Source organism: Stegostoma tigrinum, chromosome 26, assembly GCF_030684315.1.
Source record: "Stegostoma tigrinum isolate sSteTig4 chromosome 26, sSteTig4.hap1, whole genome shotgun sequence".
NCBI lineage: Eukaryota > Metazoa > Chordata > Chondrichthyes > Orectolobiformes > Stegostomatidae > Stegostoma > Stegostoma tigrinum.
Window position 1 is genome coordinate 30,132,878 of NC_081379.1, and position 22,326 is coordinate 30,155,203.

General features: G+C 46.1%; 2 protein-coding genes across 7 annotated transcripts in view; one reads left to right on the forward strand and one right to left on the reverse strand.

Moving 5' to 3' along the window:
- Positions 1-22,326, reverse strand: part of slc8b1 (solute carrier family 8 member B1) — a 77,220-nt gene that overhangs the window by 12,684 nt on the left and 42,210 nt on the right. For 3 of the 5 annotated variants that reach the window (XM_059655084.1, XM_059655081.1, XM_059655080.1), the window contains exons 2-7: positions 15,463-15,691; positions 9,852-10,004; positions 8,221-8,273; positions 7,273-7,331; positions 3,032-3,136; positions 106-273 (exon numbers count right to left, since the gene is read on the reverse strand). In XM_059655084.1, coding sequence (XP_059511067.1) covers positions 106-273; positions 3,032-3,136; positions 7,273-7,331; positions 8,221-8,273; positions 9,852-10,004; positions 15,463-15,691 — 767 coding nt within the window. Of the gene's footprint in view, positions 1-105; positions 274-3,031; positions 3,137-7,272; positions 7,332-8,220; positions 8,274-9,851; positions 10,005-15,462; positions 15,692-15,947; positions 16,046-16,903; positions 16,922-22,326 lie in introns of those variants that run through there. The other 2 variants (XM_059655083.1, XM_059655082.1) reach the window with 2 other exon arrangements.
- plbd2 (phospholipase B domain containing 2) overlaps positions 21,332-22,326 on the forward strand; it is a 36,956-nt gene continuing 35,961 nt past the window's right edge. For both annotated transcript variants that reach the window (XM_059655085.1, XM_059655086.1), the window contains exon 1: positions 21,332-21,567. In XM_059655085.1, the coding sequence (XP_059511068.1) occupies positions 21,344-21,567 (224 nt within the window). In that variant the 5' untranslated portion in view covers positions 21,332-21,343. The remainder of the gene's footprint in view (positions 21,568-22,326) is intronic.

Genomic DNA, 22,326 nt, shown 5'->3' on the forward strand with positions numbered 1-22,326 from the left:
TTTATATTCAATTAAAAAAGGTCTTGCAGTAATTCAATCATTGAATCTGAAGGTAAAATTGGTACAAGTCACTAGGAATTTACCCTCCACCAAAATCTCCCTCACCAAGTGCTTGTCCCAAATCAATTCTCCCAAAGTAGAGGACTAGAAAGGTCCAGAAGACTGCGGCCATGTAGAATATCACATCTCGAAGGAAGGGCCTTGATGCAACTATAAATGGATTTGCAAGGGCAACACCACCAGCAACAACAGTGGTCACAAAAATGCCAGCACCTGAGAAAAGGAAACAAAAAAACAGCAGATGTGCAGAGCTTCAAATTAGGTGTCCTGACCACTATAACTCAGTCTGAAGAGTAAGAATATGTTTTAGTACTTTCAGGGGCTTTAGAGAAACTACAGTAGTTCAGCAGTAACACAGTGTGGAGCTGGACGAACACAGCATCGGAGCAGGAAAGTTGACATTTCAGGTCAGGGCCCTTCTTCAGAAGTGGGGGTGGGGAGGGGGAAAAGGGAGAAGGGAGTTCAGAAATAAATAGAGAGAGAGGAGGTGTGGGGCTGGGGAAGGTAGTTGAGATGATGATAGGTGATGCAGATAAGGAGTGGTGGGGGATTGGTCAGTGAGGCAGGAGGGGTGGATAGGCAGGAGAGAAGATGGACAGGTTGTGTCAGGTCAAGAAGGTGGGAATGAGGGGGAGGGTAGGACATGGGATGAGGACAGGGTTGGGGAAATTTTAAAACTGGTGAACTCCAATGTTTAGGCCATCGGGCTGTAGAATAGAAGGTGCTGCTCCTCCAGTTTTCAGCTGGTGTCATAGTGACACTGGAGGCAGCCCTGGATGGACGTGCCACCCAGGGAGTGGGAGGGAGAGTTAAAATGGTTGGCGACCGGAAGTGTTGTCATTTATGGCAAACAGTGCAGATGCTCTAAAAACACACACAGTCTCAAAGTCTATGCTTGGTCTCACTGATGTAAAGGAGGCCACGTCAGGAGCAGCCAATACAGTAGACCAAGTTTATGGATGTTCAGGTGAGACCCTGTCTAATATCAAAGGTTTGTTTTGTGCCTTGAATGGAAGTGAAGGCAGGGGTGTAGCAGTTCCTGTGGTTGCAAGGAAAGGTGCCGGGTGTGGTAGATTAGTGGGGAGTGTGGAGTGGACGAGGGAGTCGCAGACAGAGTGGTTCCAATGAAAGGCAAGTAGGGGAGGGGAGGGATTTAAAATATCGGTTTGGTTGTAGGGTCGGATTGTAGGTAGCGGAAGTGGCAGAGAATGACATGTTGGATGTGGAGGTTGGTGGGCTGCAGAGGACAAGAGGGATTCTGTCTTTATTTTTGTTGGGAGGAAGGGACATGAGGGCAGAAGTGCACGAAATGCAAGAGATGCAGTTGAGGGCATTTCCGATCAGAGGAGGAGGGGGCGTGGAATGGAGTTATGGTCCTTGAAATAGGAGGACACCTAGGGATGTATGGGAGTGGAACACCCCATCTTGGGATAGCAGAGGTGGAGTTGTGAGTAGGTGATCACATTCTTGCAGGATGGTGGGAGAGAGGTGTAGTCTAGGCAGCTGTGGAAGTCGGTGGGTTTGAAATAGATGTCAGTTGAGGTGGTCACCAGAGATAGAGATATCACCCCACGTCCAACCGTCCCTCTCATTCTCGCCTCCTTGACCTGACAGAACTTGTTCATCTTTTCTCCCATTTATCCGCCCCACCCATCCCATTGACCAATCACCACCACTCCCTACCTGCACTCACCCATCACCATCCCACCTTCTTCCCCAGTCCCGTGCTCACTCTTTATTTCCCAGCTCCCTTCCCCCGCCCCATTTCCAAGGAAGGGTCCTGACCCAAAAGGTCAGCTTTCCTGCTCCTCTGATGCTGCCTGGCCTGCTGTGTTCCTCCAGCTCCACACTGTTATCCCTGACTCCAGCATTGGTGGTTCTTGCTGTCTGAGTAGTTCAGTGGGCAATGATTTAGTCTCCAATCAATATCTATCACATTGAAATAGTTCCTACCCCATCTCCCTGACAAACAAGTCAATCTTATTTTCTGACTAATGAAAATCTTAAGGTGGACTCAAGATGCCAATAACATTCTGCTGCTGTGCCATAACGTTTTATGCATCATGAAGAGATTCAAAAATTTCAAGACAGCATTAAAACCACAGGCAAGGGTCATTAGATGTGAAATCATTCACTCAATGTGGCTACCACTGACTAGGTCTGCATGTATTGTCCATTCCCAATTGCCCAGAGGGCAGTAAAGAGAGTCAAGCATATTGCTGCAAGTCACATGTAGGCCAGATCAGTTAAGGATGGCAGTGTGCCTGCCCTGGAGGGACATGAGTGAACCTCATGAGTTTTTCCTACAAGACTGAGGAGTGGAAGTAAGGCCATTCAGCCTGTTGGGTCCACTCCGCCATTTCATCATGGCTGAGGGGCATTTCAACTCCATTTCCCTGCACTCCCCGTAGCCCTTAATTCCTTGTGAGATCAATAATTTATCAATCTCCACCTGGAAGACATTTAACGTCCCGGCCTCCACTGCGCTCTGTGGCAATGAATTCCACAAGCCCACCACTCTGGCTGAAGAAATGTCTCCTCATTTCCGTTTTAAGTTTACCCCCTCTAATTTTAAGGCTGTGCCCACGGGTCCTAGTCTCCCTGCTTAACGGAAACAACTTCCTGACAGTGATTACATGATTACCATTGGTCGTGATGCAAAACTGTTCAGGTATTAATACCTATTAGCACATATGATGGTATCTTCAAGTTTACAACAAGAAATTAGAGAAGCCAGCATCACCATTAATTGGTATTTTCACACTTGTAGGAGCACAGACTCAGCTTTAAACACTGCCAGTAGGAAAGTTAGATTGTAAATGTGCCATATGCCACATTTACAAAATAAGGGACGTCAAGTCAAGCCAATCATACTACCACGAGTCAGTTACCAACTGATGATAACTCAATTCAAGACATTATGATTCAATATTTAAAAACTACAAGATTAGTTAACATGAAAACACCTTACCAAACAAAGCTCCAATTGCCAGGTTTGCTGTCCTTGGATCAGAAAAGGCTGCTATTGCACTGAATACATCAGGAGCTCCATTACCCAGAGCAAGAAAAGTCACACCATGAATAAAATCCAATCAAGGAAAAAAATACTTGGTCAAACAGAATCAATTGCAATGGATGATCTCCCTCCCCAGATTGTCCTTTAGAATTGTGTACATACTTTCATTTGCATGGTCATTTAGTACAGAAATTTTGTAAAGATATTAAAGAAAAAAAACTTTGTTCTCTAAGTGTGAAACAATGTGCAAATGCAATAGGAAAACCCAACATTTATAATGCAAAAAGAAAGGAAGGTGCTTCAGAAGCTGGGAGAGATAAGGGAAATTGACCATTTAAGGTGCAGTTTAAGTCCTACAGTCCTGTAAAGGGAATCAAAGGATAGGTGGGAATGAGGAACTCAATATAAAACAGAGCAACAATTATCTTATTGAATGGCAAAGCAAGCTTGAAGGGCTAACGGCTTACTTGTTGTATCAAAATCCTGAAGCTCTCTCCCTAATAGGAGATGGGTTGACCTAAAGTAAATGGGTTGCAATGGTGAAGGTGGCAGCTCACCACCACCCAATGATAAACAAATGTTGTTCCATCCAGGGACTCTCACATCCCAGTCATGAATTCAAGAGAAACTTCTGCTCCCAATTCACATTGGATGCTCCAAACAGGTCAGGTACTTGTCCATCATCTCCAACACCATTCATGACCTCATCACCTCAGGGGACCTCCCACCCACAGCCTCCAACCTCATTGTTCCCCAACCCCGCACGGCCCGTTTCTATCTCCTTCCCAAAATCCACAAACCTGCCTGGCCTGGTCGACCCATCGTCTCAGCCTGCTCCTGCCCCACCGAACTCATCTCCACCTATCTGGACTCCATTTTCTCCCCTTTGGTCCAGGAACTCCCCACCTACGTCCGTGACACCACCCACGCCCTCCACCTCCTCCAGGACTTCCAATTCCCTGGCCCCCAACACCTCATATTCACCATGGACGTCCAGTCCCTGTACACCTGTATTCCGCATGCAGATGGCCTCAAGGCCCTCTGCTTCTTCCTGTCCCGCAGGCCCGACCAGTCCCCCTCCACCGACACCCTCATCTGCCTAGCCGAACTCATCCTCACCCTCAACAACTTCTCTTTCGCTTCCTCCCACTTCCTACAGACAAAGGGGGTGGCCATGGGCACCTGCATGGGCCCCAGCTATGCCTGCCTCTTTGTAGGTTACGTGGAACAGTCCCTCTTCCACACCTACGCAGGCCCCAAACCCCACCTCTTCCTCCGTTACATTGATGACTGTATCGGCGCCACCTCTTGCTCCCCAGAGGAGCTCGAACAGTTCATCCATTTCAACACCTTCCACCCAAACCTCAAGTTCACCTGGGCCATCTCCAGCACATCCCTCACCTTCCTGGACCTCTCAGTCTCCATCTCGGGCAACCAGCTAGTAACTGATGTCCATTTCAACTCCCGCAGCTACATAGAATACACCTCCTCCCACCCTCCTGCAAAAATTCCATCCCCTATTCCCAATTCCTCCGCCGCCACGATGAGGCATTCCACTCCCGCACATCCCAGATGCCCAAGTTCTTCAAGGACCGCAACTCCCCACCCCCCAGTGGTCGAGAATGCCCTTGATCACGTCGCCCGCATTTCCCACAACACATCCCTCACACCCCGCCCCTGTCACAACTGCCCAAAGAGGATCCCCCTCATTCTCACACACCACCCCACCAACCTCTGGATACAACGCATCATCCTCCGACACTTCTGCCATCTACAATCAGACCCCACCACCCAAGACATTTTTCCATTCCCACCCTTGTCTGCTTTCCAGAGAGACCACTCTCTCCGTGACTCCCTTGTTTGCTCCACACTGCCCTCCAACCCCACCACACCCGCACCTTCCCCTGCAAAAGCAGGAAATGCTACACTTGCCCCCACACCTCCTCCCTCACCCCTATCCCAGGCCCCAAGATGACTTTCCATATTAAGCAGAGGTTCACTTGCACATCTGCCAATGTGGTATACTGTATGCATTGTACCTGGTGTGGCTTCCTCTACATTGGGGAAACCAAGCGGAGGCTTGGGGACCGCTTTGCAGAACACCTCCGCTTGGTCCGCAATAAACAACTGCACCTCCCAGTCGCGAACCATTTCCACTCCCCCTCCCATTCTTTAGATGGCATGTCCATCATGGGCCTCCTGCAGTGCCACAATGATGCCACCCGAAGGTTGCAGGAACAGCAACTCCTATTCCGCTTGGGAACCCTGCATCCCAATGGTATCAATGTGGACTTCACCAGCTTCAAAATCTCCCCTTCCCCCACCGCATCCCAAAACCAGCCCAGTTCTTCCCCTCCACCCACTGCATCTCAAAACCAGTCCAGCCTGTCTCTGCCTCCCTAACCTGTTCTTCCCCTCACCCATCCCTTCCTCCCACCCCAAGCTGCACCTTCATCTCCTACCTACTAACTTGATCCCACCTCCTTGACCTGTCAGTCTTCCCTGGACTGACCTATCCCCTCCCTACCTATACTCTCCTCTGCACCTATCTTCTTTTGCCTCCATCTTCAGTCCACCTCACCCCTCTCCCTATTTATTCCAGAACCCTCTCCCCATCCCCCTCTCTGATGAAGGGTCTAGGCCCGAAACGTCAGCTTTTGTGCTCCTGAGATGCTGCTGGGCCTGCTGTGTTCATCCAGCCTCACATTTTATTATCTTGGATTCTCCAGCATCTGCAGTTCCCATTATCACAGGTACTTTGCAACACAGAAATGGGAAGGTTCATCTTGGTGTGGCAGAGGTACAATCTATATGATGGGCCAACACCAAAAAAAAATGTCATTGTCATGAAGCATTCAAAATCCACCTATTGTTCCATTAGCTTTCCTCAATTTATTATGAAGGAAATTTAATATAAAGTAATTCCAAATATTATTTGATGCTTAGTTTAAGTGAGGAGAAGTAGTTGTTAAAAACTTAAAAGAAAACCAAAAATGGCCCAGAACAGAATGAAGCTTTCACTGGTCAGAAGTAAGAGATCACATGTATGGACCAAGATCAGATAATATCAGCAAGTATCAGATAATGGTGGCAACTACGATGTAAAGCAGACAAGGATAATAGCAATGACGCAGATGGACAATAAAATACTAAAACAGAATACACATTCTAGAGCTGAACACAAGGTCATCAAGTCAGACTGTCATCATGGTCAAGCAATCATGGGCCCCCCCACCCCACCCCCACAATTAACAACTGTAATGCAGTTTGCTAGTGGACAAACAAGCATTTTGACTTCTTCCTTGTTATTGTGGATCTGCAGCAAAATTCTAACTTAGCCACAGCTTAAATGTCAAGTAACTTTTAGAAAAAAGTGAAAATTGGGTGGTACTGGCACGCAGGAAACAATCCATTTACATTTTTCACTTCGGTAAAGAGACTAAAAACAAACAAAAGCTACACACAATCTTGATGCTCTGCATATACCAGCTCTGCAGCAACATCTAGGATGAACCAATTTCTAAATAATCATATTGGATGTAAGTTAGCATTATAGACCCTTGATTACAGAGCACTGATGTTTGTATATGCTGCTCAAAGCAATGTTCAGACATCATAACCATCCTTGAAGATGCGATAAAGAGATAAAAATTCTCTTAGTGATACAGGGGCTCAAGAATACATTAATCCAGACTAACATCAAGACTAAAAACTTGTGAATATATTGAGTTATGCAAGTTGCATTAAAACTGGTTAACAGCACATTACTGAAAAGGTAAGGGGACATGAAGCCTATTAGCAGAGAGCTGCTTCAAATCTAAGTCAGAAATAAACTAGCAGATAGGGTACAAGGACAGATACAGCTTAACTCTAAATGGCCTTGTGCACAAAATGTGTTTTTCAATATAGCTAGAGTGATCAGGCTTTGCAAGATTACATCTTACTAAAGCACAGTTAGTTGCTATCCTGAACAATAGGAAATAATAAGTTACTTCATCGCTACAGTTCCAAAGTGCAAGTGCAGCTCAGATGGAGAATAATTTGTTCATTTTGTAGAATTAAAGTTTGCCAAATATGACACACTTGAACATAGGATGACAGCGTTAATAAAACAGTAGTGTTCAAAGTTTGCAAGTGACTGTTTAGTTAAATTAGTGAATGTATCTAAGTACTTACAAACAACAGAAGAAAGGATACTGCCACATTATGTGACAACTTTAAACTTGCAGCAATGGCCGCCAGATTAGGACAAAAACTAAATTTAAACAAACATTTAGTCAACAGCTGTAATGTGTTCAGAAAAAGTATTCTAACATCACTAGTTCACATAATATTTCATTCATATTTAAGTTTCCCAAATTAATAACCATATACAGGATCAAATCAAGTTCACTGCCATCCGAAAAACAATCGAGTGCTGGAGAAAATCTTGAATAAGGCAGACTATAGGAATTGCATGACTTCTTCCAACTGTTAAACATTTTTAGGTGTTACTTTTCATTGCAAAGATTTAAAATGAGAAGGTGATTGTACTGATCAAAGTTCAAGAGCCTTCTATTGGGATTGCTAAAAAAGTGCAGTCCTTCATAAGTTTGACTGACATACTCAATATTTTAAAAAAACAGAAGGGGGAAAAATGGTTTCTGTGAAAGGCAGACACCATGTAGAGAATTGTAGGAACGTAATGTGCTGTCTCTGGAATACACCAAATGAGGAAGAGATAATATTTGAAGGATACAGCAAGTGTTCATGCTTGATATGGAGATCATTGTAGGATAGGAATCTTGGCTGCAATTGAGTACAATGCAGCACTAGAACTTACTGATCAACACTTTTTAACTCCACCCAGATCCAGGGTGGCAGACTAAACATTCACACTCAAGGCAGTGACCATTCACCAACCGCTGAACACTGCCTTACATAACTAATTACCATGAAGAGAACTCTGGAAATGATATTTTTATTATGAACATGTGCAGGGCTGAAATGCTTTGGCACCAAGATCCACAATGTTAGATCTTTTAATCTTTCTGCAAATCAAATGGCAAATTAATCTTTCATTGTTTTGAAAACCCCAGTGACAAGAGCCAAGACCTTCTGTTAAGTGTTAGAATTGAAACACAAAAGCAAAAATATATACTCACAATAATTCGGCTGTTGTCCCAAGAAACACAAATAGATAGATCAACCAAATAGCCTGTAAAAGCAACACATTTTTGGACCATTGGTACAATACTTCAACTTAGTGATTTTGGCCAATGAATTGTGTTCACCATTTAATATCCCACAATCTGACATATTGGCTTTTTAGAAATCTAAATCCACGCCCTAAACAAATAATTTAATTCCACATCTTTCTTGCATTTTTCTCCTTCATTATTATCCCATCTTTCACTTTATATCACATCCATGAATTTGTTTGAACACTTGATTGATTCCAGGGCTTTGAAAAAGGTGTTATCTTTTGAAGAAAATGTCAGAGCTGTTTCGAGGTGGTGATAAGAATGAATGAAAGATAATCTCATTGGAACAGGATCCTGAGCGACTGGACAGAGTAGATGCTGAAGGGACATCTCCTCTTCTGGAAGAGAGGAGAACATTTTGAAAATTCACAAGAAAAAGTGTCACCCATTGAAAGATAGAAACAAGGACAATCAAAGATCAAGTAGCTTTGCAGTTCTTCCCCAGATTAGAGGGGAGTAGGCTCATTTTTTTTTTTACAGCCAAAGTGAGGTAGATTCTGGTCTGAAAAAAGGAATCAAAAAACTCTTGACGGTACAGAGGATGGAGTTGTACTGATGAACAAAGTAGCCTTGAGGTGTGAAATTACTTTGGAACATCTTTCAATGTAGGCTCAAGAAAACCACAGGCATTTCTGACTATGATATATTGGGGTAAAGTGGATGGAAAGAAAAACAAACAATAGATTTTGAGGAAGTTCACATACAGTCTCCTCTAGGTTAGAAACAAACACCCTTTACAAAGAGAGAGATCCTTAAAATGATGTTGAATTGTGCCAACTTATCTACAGAATATTTAATGGCGGCAGAGGAAAGTCTTGTAATGTGAAGTGGCATTTGCAAAAAGTGGTGCATTTATTCAATTTTACCAAATCAATTGAATTTCCTCTAACTTATGATTTCAATCTAAAACTCCTAATTGTATCTAATCCAGTCAACCAGATTCCATTCTGGCCTGTTATATTATTCAAGGCTCTTATCAAATTTATCTGCACTATTGTATGTTGTATGTTTGTGAAAATAGTGAATCAGAATCTAGTGACACAATACACAAAGTACCCTTGCACTCCAGAGAAAGCTATTGTTAACACATTAGCTCTCATGTTTTATCTGATCCCAAATCACATGGCTGTAGCCGATCTAACCAAAATGGTAGCAATAATGACATTGTTGAATGATGTGCTACTGGCTCTCAGAAACAAGGCAAGATGACAACAGGACTGTAACTCAAGTTGCTGAAAAAAAAACAGACTTTAATCTAAAATTCATTTTTGAATTCAAAGGCCAATGTAGTAGATATCAGCAACTAAGCATCAGGCTGTAAATTACTAAATTTAGTTTGAACATCAGGAAACTGTCAGAACCACAGGACTTAAAGTAGTCATTAACAGTACAGCTGGTTTTCAGTTGCATTTTGTCATAAACACATATGGCTCTTGTGTAAAAAGGCAAGAACTAGCATTCCTTTTGAGCTTTAAAGTTTAGCAAGAAGATAGATGCAGATTTTTAAAAAAAATACATGGTTTAAAACTTACACACAACAAAATGGCCAATGGTAGCAGATTGTGGTGAAACCCACAGACAGCCCCCTGGAGGTAGTCAATAAAGCCACTATCCAGTTTGCAGTCTTCTGTTGTTTTCACAAATGAACACCACTGGGTCCCATTTAGCTGCACCACACTGTGACACTAGGAAGTAAGAGAAAGTAATGAATTTCTTGGTTCACAGATGTTCAGTTTACAATATAACGAAACCCGTTCTAGTATTTGTTTTCTCTACAGTAATCTTGCACATCTTGACTACAATTACTGTCAATAAGGCAATTAGATATTAGTCTACATGTTAATGGCCGGGGTGGGGGGAGTGTGTGTTTCAATCAGGATTTTTGCAATTTATCAAAAGATCAATGTCAAAAAGGTAGTTTAAAATGTTGCTGAAAAATCGTAGCAGGACTGGCAGCAACTGTGGAGAGAAAGTAGAGTTAAATGTTTTGGCTTCATTGACCCCTGGATCCAAAACTCCGCAAAGTTAGCAGGATCTGTGAAGAGAAAGCCAAATGGAATTTACACAGCAACTTCTATCTATGTTTCAGCCTTCCTGTATCTGCAGTTTTGTTTTAAGAAGTTGTTGCTGGTGTGTTTCGGCCACTACAGGAGAAGTCACTTCACCTTAAGAAGAAGTCACCAGTGATTCAGACTGTACAACTTCTGGAAAATAGCCAATTAACATTATCAACATATTTAAAGAGTCTCAGACCTTCCAATACAAACATTCTAAAACACTGCTTCTATCTCTAGTTTTAAGCCGAGTAATGATAATTTACAGCTTTCAGAGTTCTGCTAGGAGCAATCACTAGTCACAGATAATATTGTATCAGAGATAATGGGAACTGCAGATGCTGGAGAAAACAAAGTGTGGAGCTGGATGAACACAGCAGGGCAAGCAGCATCTCAGGAGCACAAAAGCTCATGTTTCGGGTTGAGACCCTTTATTCTTTTTTCCTGAAAAAGGATCTAGGCCCGAAACGTCAGCTTTTGTGCTCCTAAAGATGCTGCTTGCCCTGCTGTGTTCATCCAGCTCCACACTTCTCAATCACTAGTCACTTCCAGTTTAAACAGCAGACCCATCAGTTGCTTTAGGCACTAACTTTTGCAATATTCTCCAACACTTAAACTGTCTCCAGTTTCTACACCTAACTCCACCATGGCTGGTCACTGCTTAAGCTAGCAGAAATAGAAGTGTTCTCATACTGCATGAAGTGCAATAATGCTTTTCTAATTATTATCTGGTATCCCGCCTGCTTTTGCAGTCAATTGGAAACGATCATTGCCCTAATCCTGTTCAGTCTCAACTCCCACAAGTCGCTTTCCACTTTATGGCTCAGTGTCATTGTCTGCACTTGCCCTGAAGAGTACATTATGTTTGCTTCCAACTTCCACCTTCGTGGCATAATTGACTGTCTTCATTACAGAAATCAAAAGAACTGCGGATGCTGTAAATCATGAACAAAAACAAAGCTGCTGGAAAAGTTCAACAGGTCTGACAGCATCTGTGAAGGAGAAAACAGAGTTAATGTTTCAGGTCCGGTGACCCTTCCTCAGAACTGTCTTCATTATCTTCATTTCTGGGGATTGGTCAAGCCACCAATATTAAATAGAAGCCTACTGCTTTGCACAGCTTCCTCCATTGCTCTCTTCACCCCTTATCTTATGTTGGGAACAACATCCATTTTTGACGATACTTATCATACTAGTACTTCTGATCAATCACACTTTGAAGGACTGCCCACCCCATTTCCTGGACTTTTGGTCTTCTCTGCTCAGATGAATAATAGGGTTCTCCTCATCCTTGTTTCCAACCCACAATCCTTTATTTAACAGCACATTCTGAATCATTTCCACCACCTCCAAATGGATTTCTCATTTCAGCACTCCAAAGAAGCTGTTCCTCCACGAGTATAGCACCTGTACATGCAACTGCAGAAAGTGCATCACGTATAATCTCACTTTTTGTCATCCCAAACACTAAGTTAATTATCCTTTCACCTAGAAACAGAACGCAGATTATCTGAGTGGTGATAGATTGAGAAAATGGGGAGATACAACAAGACTGGATCCTTGTACACCATTCGCTGAAAGCAAGCATACAGGTGCAGCAGGCAAAGATGGCAGCAGACGGTATGTTGGCCTTTGTAGCGAAAGGATTTGAAGTACGGGAAAGGGATGCCGTGCTGATTTGTACCAGGTGTTAGTGAGACCATATCCAGAGTATCATGCAGAGTTTTGATCTCCTTACCTGAAATTATGTTCAGGTTAAGGAGTTAGTGCAACAATGGTTTACCAGATGGAGTCATGGGAATAGCAGGGTTGACAGATTAAAAAAGGAGAAACTAGATTGCTTAAGATTGTATTTACTGGAGTTTGGCAGGGGCAGGGATGAAAGTGTCTGGTCGAAGAGAGATTCAAAAACCCACAAAATTCTAACAGACCAGGCAAGATAAACACAGGAAGGATATTCCCAATGATAATGGAGTCCAGAACCAACAGGTCACTGATTAAGGAAATGGGGTATGCCATTTTAGAGCATATGGCAAGACATTTCTGCACCCAGGTAAATGAGGAAGCTGTTAAAAGCCAAAAACAATGAATATTCAAAAGTTTAAAATGGTTCTCACAGCTAATAATAAAAAAACAAAGAATTATGGGGAGACAGTGAAAACAGGATGCAGAGTTGGACAATCAGTCATGATCATGAAATACAGAACCTAACAGCTTACTCCTGGTTTATATCCTTCATTGCCCAAGCTGGTTAGTTTGATGTTTCACTTTAGTCTGATGCAGAGATCCTGCTGTTGGCCTCTTACACTGTGGCAATGACTAAAATGCAAACTTGAGGAACAGCACTCCATTTTCAATGATGCCCTTTACAAACTGCTAAACTCACTAACTTCTGTTCAGGGACAACACAGCGTGGAGCTGGAAGAACACAGCAGGCAAGGCAGCACAGGGGCAGGGAAGTTGACCCTTAGCGTCCTGACTTGAAACATCAACTTTCCTGCTCCTCTAATGTTGCCTGGCCTGCTGTGTTCTTCTAGCTCCAGCATGTGCAGTTTCTGCTATCTCCAACTTCTGTTTAGAAGTTCTGTTGCTCCAGTTTTGGTTTGGACAGTAATGATTCATCATTCTACCATTCACACGTCATATTTGGTTTCCTTTCTTGTTTCAATACCCCTTCCTTGGCTAGGGAATCATCATGTAATCTCACATCTTCTATCCTATCACTTGCTTTTTCTTCACACTTCCCCACCCCTTCCACTTGAAATTTCTAACTCGTGTTGGCTGAAAAAGGGACACAGTCAGAAGATTTTCCCTCAGCAACTACTCAATCTGCTAGTACATGCCTGTATTTTCTATTCAGATTTTACTTTACATAACATGCATCATCCTCGTTTGTTAAAATTTAACTGTATCAATTACAGGAGAGAGAGCGCGAGAGAGCGAATGTTTAAAAGTTTCATCCCTGAAAAAAAAGGCAGTAAAGGCATCTAGAGACAAGGTCATTAAGTGAATACCACCTGTAAAATTACATTTAAAAGTCTGAGTACTTGCAGTGTTCTATTAGGGCTGGAGGTGTTTACCCCAAAGTTTAGTCCTAGCTCAGTAACAACTCTCATCCAAGAATGTACAATTTGGTTCACGTTCCACTCCAAAAAAGGAATCTGTACATAATCCAGGTAATACAGAGTGGTGTACATGTGTGGCATATTCTATTGATGCCAACTTGAAAAGAAATGGAGCTATTATGTTATTCCTGCAAGACCTATGTTGCCTCAGGAGCTGAATATGCTAATATGCCAAGGACCAGCTTGAAACCACCTTAACAACTGCTACATGTGACTATTTATAGCCGCACTTCCTGCTTTACAGTAGTGGCCATATATTTCAATTACTGAAGTACTTTGGATCTTGGAATCCATACAGTGTGGAAAGAGGCCATGTGGCCTATCGAGCCTCAACCAACCCAGATTCATCCACCCCCAGCCCATGTGGATTTCAAGAAAACCATAGCTAGCCCACTTAACTTGCCCATTCCTGAACACTAGGAGGGGCAGCTATTTAGCATATCCTATCCCACCTGTCCACACACACACCTAAAAACTTCAGGTTATTCTCAAGAATTAAAAAGTTATCTAACTGAAACATATTTAGTGCAATGCTCAGCAATCAGGGGGCTCAAAAATATTGCTACCCTCAAATGATGGGGATGGGTGAGCCAACAGAAGATCAGAGGTTACCAGTGGTTCAATGCAGTGTTCCTACCCAAACAGGTTTTAAAATCAGTTAAATTAGAACAATTATTCATTTGTTTCAGTGCTTACTAAATATCTGTGAACTAATTGTATTTCCAATTTACATACAAAACATCTGAAGAACAGTTTATTATATTGTGACATACAAAACTTTTGATTAAGCTGGAACAGAAGTTAAAAACATGGAAGACAGGAAACAAAAAGCCCACAGAATTTTAAATTAGCCTGATGGCCACCATCTAAAAATAGTGTAGGTTGGTTTTCACTAATCCATTTACAGTGGCCTATTTAATAAAAACCAAAAAAAGGTACTGAACCTTTTAACCAGATACTGGAGTCAGAATAAGTGTGGAGCTGGAGGAACACAGCAAGCCAGGCAGCATGAGAGAAGCAGGAAAGTTGACATTTCAAATTGGGACCCTTCTCCTGCTTCTCTGTTGCTGCCTAGCCTGCTGTATTCCTCCAGCTCCACACTTGTCAATTTCAGGAATTATGTCGTTACTGCAAAAGTTCCGAACTACCCACAAATTACAACAGAGTGGATTGGCTGAGAGATGAAGAGTTGTATCAGAGACAATAGGAACTGCAGATGCTGGAGACTCCGAGATAACAAAAAGTGTGGAGCTGGATGAACACAGCAGGCCAAGCAGCAGGAAAGCTAACATTTCGGGCCTAGACCCTTCACCAGAAATGGGGGAGGGGTAGAGAGTTCTGAAATAAATAGGGAGAGAGGGTGATGCGGATCGAAGAGGGATAGGAGGAGAAGATAGGTGGAGATGATTACGAGAGTTGCAGTGGGAGAGAGATCCCCTGGAGGTTTGTCCGGAGCGAGGAGGGTAACGAGGTTGTGTTCTCTGCACGAAGTCAGAAATTACCATCATTTTTTCCAATAATGCTCTTATGAGACAAAGTGATCTATTTATGGGGGATGGAGAGTCCGATAGGGTAGGATTTTCGGCGGGTGGGGGGGGGGGGGGCATGCGAGAAGAGATGAGTGAAAAAAGGCAGAGGAATACTTTTTGGGAAAGAAAAACCAGCGACGCTTGGCCAAGATTGGAACAAGGAATCAATAGTCTCTCTGAACTTGGCAAAGAGCATGAACTGCTCCAACCACAACGGAAGTCCTGTACAACTTGAATTAGGTTCACTTCAGCAGCAATTTTAGCAAAATCCTGATTAGAAGAGTACATATATCAAAAATACCCCACTTCTGGTGTAGTTACAGAAAACTTAGGCACAAAAAGCTTTTTTTCGGTATGCTCAATCAAAAAAAAGTTAACATTTTATTCAATATGTAGCTTTACATTCTGTACACAATTAGACTGTGAACAAAGTACCTCCACAGTAGCAGTGCCCCCTCCTACGAGCAGGTGATTAAGCATACTTCCATTGCTGTTAAGAATGCCACTTTTGGAAGAGACAGGTTCACTTTTTCCTACAGCAGTTTCAACATGATACGAATCAGCCATCGTCTGCGGCACAGCTACAATACACGTGATAGTCCAGAACAAGAGAGAGCAGCAGCCCACGGCCGCATCGCTGGCTGTCATCACTAGAGCCCGATACCTAGAGAAGGGTTAAAATAATTCGAACTCGAGTCGGGAACACGGTCAGAAGATACAATCCCGGCTTCCACTCTCTCGCTCAAATCTCAGGTGAGCGCACCAGGAAGTATACACGCTGTAAGAGAGTCCAGGGGAAAAATCTACTTCACGACATTACCCTAGAAATAAGCTTATACCCGTTTGAAAAATCAGAATTTCCCTCTATTTTTAATGCATTTGCACAACATTTAAACGTAATCCTTCTGAAAAACGCCTACGCGATCTGTCAGCTAAACAGACGTCTGCCTCACAGAAAGCCGACCGCCGATCTGCTACCAGCTCAGCTCCAGACTACATCATTGTTGCTGCTACCTCCCCCTATTTAAAGAGGCCGTGCACCAATGGGCATACCCAACCAGCGGCCTGGGAAAGACCCGGTTCCGTCCCTCCTGTCGATGTACGTAGCCGCGTTAAACATGAAAAAACGTATACATACATTTAAGAGATCGTACGAACTGCCGATGCTGGAGAATCTGAGAATAACAAGGTGTAGAGCTGTATGAACGCAGCAGGCCAAGCTGCATCAGAGGAGCAGGAAGCCTGACGTTTCGGGCCTGCAGCCTTCTTCTGAAAATCGGAAAAATTTCTGGAGAAGGGTCCAGACCCGAAACGTCAGCTTTCCTGCTCCTCTGATGCAGCTTGGCCTGCTGTGTTCATCCAGCTCTACACCTTGTTACCCTACATACATTTAAGGTGACAATTTACTTAAGACCCACACTTAAAGGTAACCAGTTCTGTGGAAGGGTCACCAGACCTGAAATGTTAACTCTGAGATGATGGGAACTGCAGATGCTGGAGAATCTGAAATAACAAAGTGTGGAGCTGGATGAACACAGCAGGCCAAACAGCATCTTAGGAGCACAAAAGCTGACGTTTCGGGCCTAGACCCTTCTGATGAAGGGTCAGCTTTTGTGCTCCTAAGATGCTGCTTGGCCTGCTGTGTTCATCCAGCTCCACACTTCGTTATGTCAAATTAACTCTGATTTGTTTTCCCTTCACAGATACTGCCAGGCCTGGTGAGATTATACAGCAATTTTGTTTTTGTTTCACACTTAAAGTTAGTCTGCCGCTTAATCGCAGTTCGTTGGATTTTGTTGTTATTTCTGGTGCAACAAAAACACATGATTCAGACATCACCTGCAAAATATAGGTACAAAATGGTTGATTTAATTACAGAGAGACGCAGTGTCCGGGGCAATGGGAGACTAAGGGTCAAGTAGTCAGTGTCCAGCTGGTGATGGTTAGTATCATCAGTGCTCAGAGACTGGAAGGATGGTACCTGGAAGGAGGATGGTCAGACCTCAGTGTCGAAAATTACTTTGATGATGATGATGTTAGCCAGCTTTCAGTGTCCGTGCCCAGTGTTTTCAGGGCCGATGGTCAGTATTCCCATAGACTTTAAACTAAATAGAGCAGCGGGAGAAGATTCTGGCGAAGGACTACGTGAGCTTACATAGAAAAGGGATCTGGCAGCAATGCATGTCAGCTATTTAGATAACGATACCAAAAATGGGACAGGGAGGGAACAGAGTGTACGAACATTTTTTAAAAAACAGCAAATAGACCAAAGGTTGGGGGGTGGGGAGTCGCTATGGTAAAAGAGAAATGGCAAAATTAATGGCTCTCTGCTTAAGTTCATGTAGTATTTGTTTTAAAAAATGACATAAAAAGAGGCGAGAAAACATGATATTGTAGCCATTAAGGAGGCGTGATTTCCAGGCGATCAAAGCTCGGAACTAAGTATGAGGTGGTGTAAGACTTTTCGACAGAACAGACAGGAAGGAAATGCTGCTGGGCTAGTTTTCTAAATTCAGCATGGAATAAGTATCAGCAAGAAATGATGTGGCTTGGAAAATGTGGAATCCATATGGGTGGAGTTAAGAAATAATAAGGGAAAGAAGACATCGATGGGAGTAGTCTGTAAATCCTCTAATAGTAGCCGCATTGTAGGACATAGAATACATCAGGAGATGATGAAGGCATGTAAAAAGGGCATGCATTAATCTTGGGTGACTTAAATCTTCACGTAAGTTGGGAAAATCAAACTGACAGAAATAGACATGAGGAAGAATTCATAGAATATATATGGAACAGTTTCCTAAACCAATGTTGTATCATCAGATACCACCCAGAATCTCTTGTTTGAAGAACCGTCGGTGAAAGGGACCAAAACTGTTCTCACTGACATAGGAGACAGCCCAGAGAATATTCACATGGTTGATTTCAAGCATGGAGAAATTTTTCCTATCAGGAGAGTTGAGTAGTTTGAGCCTACCCTCATTGGATTTTGGAAAAATGAGGTGACCTTTATTGAATAACACGAAATTCTTCGTTGTAGAAGCAGTAAAGCTGTTTCCTGCAGTTGAAAAATCTAGATCCAGATAGCATAGTCTCACACTGAGAGATTGCCTATTTAAGACAGAGACAAGGGGGAATTTCTTCCCGGAGGGTAGTGATCTGTGGAAATGTTTTACACAAGAGGGCTGTAGAGGCTGGGATTGATATTTTTAATCATTAAGAGACTCAAGGGTTATGTGAAAAAGGCAGCAAAGTGGAATTGAAGATTATCAAATCAGCCATAACCTCATTGAACTGTCAGTGTCCAGGAAGGGAGGGAGGGTCAGTACCCAGTGTCAGTTTGGGGAGGGTAAGTGGGGGATACAAGATGATCAGTATGGGGGAAGAGGTCTATACCTGACCACACTATGAAGGAGAGGAGGAACAGGGGGTGTGTGGTCTGTCCAGGAACGGGGACGATGAGTATGGAAAGGGAGATTGGTTGAAGAGGGACTGCTCACGAAGGAGAAGTGAGGAAGGATTTTGGGGGGTGGGGGAGGATGTTGGGCATTGTAGGGGTTGGGAATTTGGGGAGGATGTGTTGTGGGGGGATTGGGGTGGCTGTGGGATGGGCTGGTAGGGGAGGATGTGTGCTGGCGGATAGGGGAGGATGTGGGATGAGGGAAATGTGTGTGTGTGTGAGAGGGAGAATGTGTGTGAAGGGGGGGGCGAATGTGTGGGGGTGGGGGTAAAATTTTTGTATGTGGGATTGGGGGGAAGAATGTGTGTGTGTAGGGGGGAGAATGTGTGTGCAATGGGGGGGTGAGAATGTGTGTGTGGGGGGGAATGTGTGTGGAGGGGGGGGGAACGTGTGTGTGGGGAGGAATGTGAATATGTGGGGCAGGGGAATGTGTGTGCTCTGTGTGTGTGTGTGTGTTGGGGGGAAAATGTGTGTGTGGGGAGAGGCTGTTAGTGGGGTGGAGGAGAAGGGGACGATGTTGGTGGGATAGGGTGGGGTGGGGGGCTGCAGGGCAGGGTGTTGGTGGGGTAGCGTAGGGTGGGTTGGGGTGTGGTGAGGGTGTTGGTGGGGTGGGGGAGCGGGGAGGATCTTGGTGTGGCAGGGGTGCAGGGTAGGATGTTGGGTGGCGTGGGGTGGGGGCTGCAGGGGAGGATCTTGGTGGGGTGGGGGGCGGGGAGGCAGGAGAGAATGTTTGGCAGGGTAGGGAGGATGTTGGTTGCAGTGGGGTGGGGTACAGTGGGGCAGCAGGGGAGGATGTTGGCTGGGGTGAGGATGGAGGGGCAAATGTGGAGTTGTGTTGGGTGGGGTGGGATTGGGTTAGGTGGGGTGAGGGGCCAGGAGAGGATGTTGGGTAGGAGCAGGGGAGAATGTGGGGCAGGGGAGGATGTTGGGCATGTAGGGGGTTAGAGGGAAGTGGGATAGGGGTTGGAGGATGTAGGGAGGATGGGGTGAAGGAACCGGGAAGATGTTGGGTGGGGCGGGGTGAATGGACAGGGTAGGATGTTGGGCGGGGTGGGGTGGGTGGACAGGGGAAGATGTTGAGTTGAGGGTGAGGGTGTTGTAGGGGGACAGACAATGTTTTGGGGGTGTTGACAGGGTAGGGCGGGCGAGGATGTTGCAAGGGCTTAGGGGGCGGGGGTGGTAGATGTGTGTGGGGGCTGGGGGCAGGTCGGGATCAAGGAGAGCGCAGGGGTTTGGGGTCGAGAATGTTGCGGGGGCAGAGGAGGATGGGGGGGGTGAGGATGTTGCAGGGGTGTAGTATGGGGCACGGGTCATAGAGGGGATGGGGCGTAGAATAGATGGGGTGGTAGAGGATGTAGCAGAGGGTAGAGCGGGACGAGAATGTTGCAGGTGGTGGGGCAGGGTAGGCTGGGCTGGGAGCGAGGATGTTGAGAGGCAGATTAGGGGGGAGGGGTATGATGTGGGGTGAGGAGGAAGATGTGGGGGGACTGGGAGGATGTAGCGGGTGAGGGTGTCGGGGGGGATGGAGGGGTCGGGGTCAGGTAGAGGGGGAATGTAGGGTGGGCGACAATGTTGCGGTGGGGTTGGAGAGGGATGAGCAGTGAGGATATTGCGGGGGCGTCGAAAGGGGCTCGGGGAGGTGAAGAGTGGATGGGGCATAGAGTGGGACAGAGGGCAAGGACGTTGCAGAAGGTAGAGGGGGCAGGAGGATGTTGTGGGGAGTGGGGGTGGGGCAGACTGGGCTGGGTTAGGAGCAAGGATGTGAGGGGCAGGATGTGGGGGGAGGGGACAATGTGGAGAGAGGGGGAAGATGTGGGGGGAGGTGGAGGATGTGGGGTGAGCGGGGATGTCGAGGGGGAGAGGATGTAGAGGGCAGAATGTGGGGGGAGAGGATGTAATAGGGGAGGATGTGAGGGGAGAGGATGTAGAGGGTAAGGGTGTAGCGGGGGAGGATGTAGAGAGGTGAAGGATGTTGGGGGAGGGATTTGTGGGTGGGAGGAAGGATTTTGGGGGGTGGGGGTGGAGGGGTTGGGGCAGGGGATGGGGATAGGGTTGGCGCAGGAAGGATGTTGGGGGCGGGGTAGGGGGGTGAGGATTATGGATGTTGGTGGGGTGGGGAGGATGCGGGGGAGAGAGGATGTGGAGGGAGGGAGAGAATGTGGGCAGGGGACCAGATGTGATTGGAGCGGGTGTGGGGTGTGCGCAAGGATGTTGGGGGGGGCACGAGGATGTGGAGGGCTTGGGGGGAGAGGATGTAGAGGGGTGAATGTGTGGGGGGGAGAGGATGTAGAGGGGTGAATGTGTGGGGGAGAGAGTGTAGGGGAGAGGATGTAGAGGGGGAGAGTGTGGCAGGAGGGGATGTGGAGGAGGAGGATGTGGTGGGGTGAAGAGGATGTTGGGTGGGAGAGGATGTGAGGTGAGGATGTTGGCGGCTAGGGGTGGGGATGGAGGATGTGGAGGTGTTGTGATTGAGGGGGGGAGGATGTGGGGTGCAGGGGTGGGGGAGGAGAATGTGGGTGGGGAGGAAGGATGTGGGGGATGGAGCATGTCGAGTGTGGGGGATGTTGGGGGCGTGGTGGTGTGGGGGGAGGATGGTTTGTTGGTTGGGGGATGTTAGTGTGGGGGGGAGGAGGTGATGGGGTTTGGGGGATCAAGGATGTTGGGGGGGTGGGAGGGAGGATGTTGGTTGAGGGGGAAGATGTTGGTAGTGGTGTGGGGGAGGAGAGATGTGAGGGGTTAGGGGTGGGGGAGAAGAATGTTGGTGGGGGGAGGGTAGGTGGTTGACAGACCCTGACCCTAACGCTGACCCTGACTCTGACCTTGACCTGACCAGGTCATGTGATCGTGGCCGGGGACATGGCGGCGGCCCGGGGCCTGACGGAGGTTCCCTTTCGGGAGATGGTCCGAGCCCGGAGCCTGGACTTTCTCCTCTTCCTGCTCCTGATGCTGGGCTGCGCGGCCTCCCAGGAGCTGTTCCGCTCGGTTTTACAGGAGAAGAACGGGCGGCTCCAGGTGGTCCCGGGGCTGCGGCCCGATGGTATTGCGTGGGCCAACTTCACCGACAGGATCAAGAGCAGCGGGTGGGTGGGGTGGGGTGGGGCGGGGCGGGTTTTGGGTGGGAGTAAGGGGGAGGTAAGTGGGGAAAGGGGGCGTACGGGTGGTTGGCTGAGAGGAGAGGGAGGGGTTTGGAGAAGGGAATCCATCCGGGAGGGGTTAGAGACACCCCATCCCACAGAGGGAGGGGTCAGAGACACCCCATCCCACAGAGGGAGGGGTTCAGTGCAGTAGGAGACGGGGATCAAACAGAAATAGGTGGTTTTGAGTCACACTGGGGTTGGTGGGGTCAAAGTGGGGAAGGTGAGAATGGGACGTGCCACAAACCAAGATCAATGAAATAAACCAGGGGATGTGGTCTCCAGGGCCTGGAAAAACCATGGCTACAGCAATAACTGGGGACCATCTGTTGATGGGTGATTTGGAAACCGGGTGCTTGTCGAGTCATTAGTGTAACTCACTGGGGTTTGAAAAGGAACTGGAGGTCGTGGTTGTGCAGGGAAGAGACGTGGAGTTAATGGGCAGCACAGTGGCTGAGAACTGCTGCCTCACAGTGTCAGGCACCTGGGTTTGATTCCACCCTTGGGCGATCATCTGTGTGGAGTTTGCACATTCTCCCTGAGTCGGCATGGGTTTCCTCTCAGGTGCTTTGATTTCCCCCCACAGTCCAAAGCTTTGCAGGCTAGGTGGATTGACCACGTTAAGTTGCCCATAATGACCAGAGACGTGCAGGCAAGATGGATTAGCTATGGGAAATGGAGAGTGTAGGGCTAGTGTAGGAGGTG